The 6,886-nt window shown below is 44.7% G+C and overlaps 1 protein-coding gene across 1 annotated transcript; it reads left to right on the top strand.

The window, feature by feature from the left end:
- Nucleotides 1-2,309: 2,309 nt before the first annotated feature.
- On the top strand, nt 2,310-3,872 carry LOC131597834 (uncharacterized). Its single transcript, XM_058870499.1, has one exon. The coding sequence runs from the start codon at nt 2,310-2,312 to the stop codon at nt 3,870-3,872; it is 1,563 nt and encodes a 520-aa protein (XP_058726482.1).
- The last annotated feature ends 3,014 nt before the right edge of the window (nt 3,873-6,886 follow it).

The raw sequence follows: 6,886 nt of genomic DNA, 5'->3' as shown, positions 1-6,886 counted from the left end.
CTTGCGGGATACGATTCTATATCACTTGTATCGTGTTCTCGACTTGGAGACACGATCCTTTTACTTTATATCTGCTTGTTTGGTTTGCTTGTTCCTCTTGCAGGTGTATCGTGATCATGCTCGACATATGAGTCGACATTTGTGCGCTTTATGGCTAATCGGTGTGCTGACTATTTGCTTTTGCTTTGCTAGCACGCTCGCGGGATTCCTAGTTTCTTCGCTTTGCTTCGTCTTAGTTTACGGATCATCATCCGTTTGGTATTGATCCCGTTTCATTTTACTTTTCTCGCACTTTATCGCTTTCTCGCATCATCCTTTAACATGAGAAGTAGGACCTAGACATGCATCTGGCCAAGTCCTCGAAAGAGGCTCTATTTTTGTTGGTGTGTTTATATTTGTGCTTTGCGGCAGGGAGTCACGGTGTAATAAGTCCTATATGGCACTCCGTTAAGTCCTCATGAAAGGCATGCGGTCAAGGGTTCGTAATCAACCCCCGCCTAGTTTCATCGAGTCCGTTTGGTATGCGCACGCTTTGCGTTGCTTGCTTCCGAACGTGCAAAAGATCTTGTTATCGAGTATGTCAGGAAAAGGGTTCATGTAGCCGGACCCCCGCCTTTCTTATAGCTCGCGTCGCTCGATGTTGATGCTCGGTGTACGCACGCACCGTTTTCCTTTACGATCCGTGACGGCTTGGTTGCTGAGAGGGGTCCGCCCTCTTGTCTATGGCCCGATCATTTTCGCGAGGTCTAATGCTTGGTTGACTTGGGTTGAGCTGCTCCCCTTGGCTATGGCGGGACTGCTTTTCTACCACTCGGTCAGTACCGTTGGTTTTGTTTGCTTTACGAGCGGATGCTCGTTTGTGTGCTTCCCCCCTTTTCCTCGTAGGTTGTTAGTTTAGTTTAAACTTGAACCCTTTGTATGATAACATTAGGTAGCAAGCTTTCCCCCGTAGCTTAGGTTTTCCTCATGCATTCTTTAAAACACAAACCACACTCTTTGATTTTCTTTTCTTAAGAACTTGTTATTTCCGCTCCATTCCCAAGCATAAGTCTCCAAAGGTCGAGCAGCGGAGTGTGAATGTAACTCGTTCACCTAAAAAACACAAAACAAACAAAAATTAGTTAGCCGAGCTACGGTACCTCTGATTCCGCAAAACGGATACGTAGGCAGCGGGGTAGGGCCCGTGCGAGTATAACTCTTTCTTTTCCCTACATTATGCATTCATTTTAGTCCAGATTAGCGTAGTTTGCTTACACACCCATAGGTTTAGACATAAGCGTGGATACCATCGAGTACGATGGGCGCGAGGGGTGCTAACACCTTCCCCTCGCGTAACCGACTCCCTTACCCTTTTTCTCTGGTCGTGAGACCGTTGTTTTGTTTTGTGGTTTGCTGGCATTCCTTTCCTTTTCAGGATAAATATGTTAGTGGCGACTCTGTTAATTTTCGCGGGTAGCGACAGCTGGCGACTCTGCTGGGGACGTCTTGACCTGTTGCTGGTCCGGACCTAGCGAGTCGATCCTAGCGCTTGTGTGTTTATCATTGGGTGTTTTACTGCTTTGCATATTTACCTGTTTGCATTGCATTCTATGTGCGCTTTTACTTTTCTGCATCATATTTTGGACTGTCTGGATCTCTGTCTGTTGGGTGGGTGTTTCAAGAGGTAAAAGGCCCAATACCCAGGCTATGTGTGAACCATAGGAACCCTAGGATAGAGTGGGAGCATGGTTTGTCTCGAGGTGTACGTCTCGGGATGGATTATGTGACCACGAGCAGAGTAGTGGTTTCAAACGGAGGTATTATCGTCACCCGCTTACGCGCTGTGATGATGCTTACCTTCGGGCGGACCGTATACTGCGTTTCATGACCTTACCCTGGCCTAGATTTTACCCGTGAGTGGGGCGGGAATCAATGATCATATTAACAGGTACATTGTTGGTGACCGCTGTTCTTGTTCGTGGGTTACCGCTGTTCTTGTTCGAGTGTACTATTGGTTCCTGTTCGTGGGGTACTATGGTTCTTGTTCGAGTGGTAATCTGTGTTCCATTCCAGTGTGTTATTGACTATGGGCTTTGGTTCCGTGGATTGATATTCCATGTTCCGTGTGGTATACCATTTGAGGCCGAACCTTTGGCTTTATACTATGTGTGCTACCGGCAGTCCAGAATGCCTGGTGGGCGGCAACAAGCCCCACCACTTTGCATCATAGCATATTTATTTTCAAAAGAAACGCAAAATATATATATATATATAACAAGCATTTGCATGTCATATTTTCAGGGACATTCAGGAGTTCATTCAAGTTGAAGATGGACACTCCCATTGATACTGTCAAGGAAGCAAAGAGACATACGCACACCTACAGCTTCTTCCGAGAGCCGTTGATCGCATTAGAGGGTTTGAGTTCGTTAATGACCGCTTTCTGCCTGAAGAGTTTCACGGATGATTATGGGAATATCTTGACTTTGTTGGAAACCGTGGTTGAGACACCTGCTTTGCAAAATTTGATGCAATTCTATGATCCTGAAATGAGGTGTTTTACGTTCCAGGATTACCAGTTGGCTCCGACATTGGAAGAGTACTCTATCATTCTTAATCTCAAGGTAAAAGACAAAGTGCCATTCATCGACATTCCTAAAGAAGTGAATTTCAAGTTGATCGCTGCTGCTCTTTATTTGAGCATAAAAGAAGTATCTGATAATTGGAAGTCGAATGGAGGTGTCTCGGGGTTCTCTTTGAAGTTCTTGGTGAGGAAAGCTAAAGAGGAATTTGAGAAAAAGAATTGGAACGCGTACAATGCATTGCTTGCTGTGGCTATTTACGGGATTGTGATGTTCCCAAATGTTCCCAATTTTGTAGACTCGGCCGCGGTACACATCTTCATGGGAAAGAATCCTATTCCTACATTGTTGGCCGATACTTATTATGCCGTTCATTCCCGATATGAGAAACGTGGTGGTGCCATCACTTGTTGCCTTCAGTTGTTGTTCATCTGGTTCCTCTCTTTGTTGCCCAGCAAAGGACCTTTTGTGAAGACAAGGGATACGCTCAAGTGGACACACAGGATTATGTCACTTACTTCTTATGATATTCAGTGGCAAAAGTATCGAATTAACGTTTCTGAAGTGATTGTTGGGTGCGGTAAGTTCGATAATGTTCCTTTGGTTAGTACTAGAGGTTGCATCAATTACAATCCCGTGGTATCCTTGCGTCAGTTGGGGTATACGTTGAAAGACAAGCCGGCGGATCACTGGATAGCGGAGACAGTCTATTTTGAGAAGGGGTCGGATCCAGAAAAGTTGAAAGAGATAATTGTGGCTTGGAAGAAGATCCGTAAGCATAATGGAGCCCATTTAGGGAAGAAGGAATCACTTGCTTTGACACCGTATGTTGAATGGATTACAAGACGGGTCAGAAACTTGATGCTGCCATATGATAGGGTTGCACCACTTCAAAAGCAACCTCCTTTGATTCTATCCGAATTTGTGCCAACAGAACTTTACAAAGATGCTTTGGTTACCAACTACAGGTTGCATGAAAGAGAGCAAGAGACCAATTTGAAGTTCTTTGAAGAGAGAGATGCAAATATGAGGTTGATGCACCAGCTCAAGCAATTCGAAGGCGCAAGTTCGAGTCAAGCTAGTACCCGGAGGCGTCCCTATGAGTTGCTAGAGGAAGATTTGCACCACAAGCAGCAAGAGTGTCTACAGTTACAGAGATCAGAGAGTAGTCTCAAGAGGCAGAAGCGGGATTCAGATAAACAGCTAGCAGAAGAGAAGGCTAAGACTGCTCGACTTGAAGAAGAACTAAGAAGACTCCGAGCCCAACGGAGAGGAGATGGAGGAGTTCATTCTGTTGTCAGACGATCCTAGTGCTGCTGTGGTTTGGATTTGTTTGGTCTAGGGGTTTGATGTGATGTGTATTCTTGATATTTGTCGCCCATGTCCAGGATTGTTGGATGGGGTCGCATTTTGATGTTCTGGATTTCTTTTGTATGCATTATGAGCACATTGTGACACGGTTATGTGTTTTATTTGTATGAACTCAAATTCTCAGTTATGTTTGAATGAAATATGCTCAGTTTGCTGAATTATTCTCGTGTGCAGATTGTTATTCAAATATATTCGGTATCAGGGTTTCTATGTCCTATCTGAAAGTGGGATGAACTCTTGGATACCTGAAAATTGACAAACATTTCATGCATATCATTCATATATCATACATGTCATGTATTTGCAGGTTTTGCAGGTCTTATATCTTATGTCTTGCTGTTTTGTTTGAAGGAGTTCTAAGACGGCTAATCACCCGTATCCGACTAGGAGCAATCAGAGAAGGCAGATGGAACAGATTCAGGAACAAATGGCAGAGATGAGAGCTCAACTGACAGAGCAGATGAATGCGCAGATGGCGCAGTTTATGGAAGCATTGACTAATGTGACCAAGGGGCAGGATGACTTGCGAGTTCTCGTCGAGAACTCCAGAAGGAATGAGAATGGAGGACATCTAGGGCTGTTTGATGATGTGTCTGGTAGAATTGACGATCATCATGATCCGAATGAGTTTGATCATGTGGGAGGGCACTATAATCCTTTCAATCAGCATCACGGGTTTCCACCTCCACCTCCGTCTCGTTTGTTGGGAAGGAGAGATCATCAGAACCGTGGTAATTTGGATTTCAATGTTGAGAATTTTGACCAGGTATCAAGGCATAGTGCTGAGGGTGCACATGATGAAGTTGAGAGGTATCGTCTAATTGAAGAACGTCTCAGAGCTGTTGAAGGCAAAGGGGTGTTAGGCATGGATATCAACGACTTGGGGTTGGTTCCTGGTGTGAGGATCCCACCAAAATTCAAAGTTCCATCTTTTGACAAATACAATGGGGCGACTTGTCCCATGACTCATGTCAAGGCTTACTATCGCAAGATGTCAGTTTATTCTGAGGATGAGGGTTTTCTAATGCATTTCTTCCAGGATAGCTTGGCTGGAGCTTCCTTGGAGTGGTATGTTCAACTTGAACGCACCCATGTCCATTCTTGGAGAGATCTTGTGGAGGCTTTCGTTAAGCACTATCAGTACAATGTTGACATGGCACCCAACAGGACCCAGTTGCAGAGTTTGGTTCAGGGGTCTAAAGAATCTTTCAAAGAGTACGCTCAGAAATGGCGTGAGTTAGCCGCAAGAGTTCAGCCACCGATGACTGAACGTGAGATGATTGACATGTTCACCAGTACTTTGTCTGGACACTATTACTTGGCTTGTAGTGCTTCAGCTAACTTTTCTGAAATGGTGAGATATGGCGAACGTGTTGAGATGGGTCTAAAGATGGGGAAAATTCAGTTGGGAGCTTCTTCTAATTCTGCTGGTGGTAAGAAACAAGCTGAAGGTTATGCCAGAAGGAAAGAAGGAAATGCGGATGCCATATATGGAAGAAGGGGTTCGGGGAGAAGCAATTCACAGGTTAATGCTGTCATGATCCCAGTACCACAACAACAACAACAGCAGGGACAACGTTCCAGTAATGATCGTTATCCTCCCAGGACTAGGCCTCACAGAAAGATTGATCCGATTCCTATGACTTATGCTCAAGTGTTGCAACATTTGCTCAAGATTGAGAAGATTACTTTGAGAGATGCTCCGAATGCTCCGGACACACAATCTCCGAATTACAATGCGAACGCACGATGTGCTTTCCATTCAGGGGCCGCTGGTCATGATACCGAGAGGTGTATTGCGTTGAAGAACAAAGTCCAGGACTTGTTGGATCAAAAGATTATTCAATTCACTCCTACACCCAATATTGTCAATAATCCGATGCCTGCTCACGGAGGTTCGGGTGTGAATGCCATTGAGAGTGAAGAGATAAATGTTGTATCTGATGTGAGCTGTTTGACTTTTCCTCTTGTATCTGTGAAGCAACATCTGATTAATAGCGGTATCTTCCCGGGCTGTGGTGTTGATTGTGAGAGTTGCAAGAGTCAACCTGAAGGTTGTGCTGATTTGAAAAGTATGGTACAAAAGCTGATTGATGAGGGTCCTCTTCAGTTCTATCGAAGGTTGAGAGGTGCGAAGAGTAAGGATGGTGAAGTGTCTGTGATCTCAATTCCTTATGATCCGGTTGTTCCAATATGTATCCAAGTGCCTATTCAGATACCTGTCAGTATCCCATATGAGGAACAACCAGCAGCGTTGATGATTACTGTGCCAGGGCCTATTCCATATGAGAGTGAGAAGGCCATCCCTTGGCATTATGGTTCAGATGTATATTACTATGGCATGAAGGAGGAAGGCGAGCCATCTAAAGAGAAGCTTGTTGAGGCCTCAGTTGCAAACACTGATAATTTTGCCGGTACTGGTAGGATCACTCGTAGTGGTAGGGTGTTCTCCCCTCAGCTTGTTCAAAACAATGCAGATGCTTTGGCTAAGGCCAAAGGAAAACAAGTAGTGACCGATGTCCAGAATTCTCCGATTCAGAGTGGGGCACCTGATAGTGCTGTGTCTTCCAAGGATGTGGAGGAATTATTGAGAATCATCAGAAAGTCTGATTACAAGGTTGTTGAGCAATTGGGTCAGACCCAGTCAAAGATTTCCATCTTGCAACTGTTGATGTGTTCAGAAGGTCATAGGGATGCTCTCTTGAGAATTCTGAATGGTGCTTACGTCCCGCATGAAATATCTGTGAATCAGCTAGAAGCGATAGCCAATAATATCTCCGCTGGGAACGGTTTGGGATTTACGGATCGTGATCTTCCTCCAGAAGGGAGAAACCATAACAAGGCTTTGCATATTTCGATTGAGTGTAAGGGGACGACTTTGTCCCGTGTTTTGGTTGATACTGGGTCTTCTTTGAATGTACTTCCAAAATCAGCTCTCATGCGAATTGACTATG

This window comes from Vicia villosa, linkage group LG4 (genome assembly GCF_029867415.1).
Source record: "Vicia villosa cultivar HV-30 ecotype Madison, WI linkage group LG4, Vvil1.0, whole genome shotgun sequence".
In the NCBI taxonomy this organism is placed as follows: domain Eukaryota; kingdom Viridiplantae; phylum Streptophyta; class Magnoliopsida; order Fabales; family Fabaceae; genus Vicia; species Vicia villosa.
Note: the sequence above shows the minus strand (reverse complement) of the source record. Positions and strands in the feature narration are given on the sequence as shown.

What these genes read in the sequence shown, in the direction of transcription:
- LOC131597834 (XM_058870499.1), top strand. Translation starts at nt 2,310, where the DNA reads ATGGACACTCCCATTGATACTGTCAAGGAAGCAAAGAGACATACGCAC.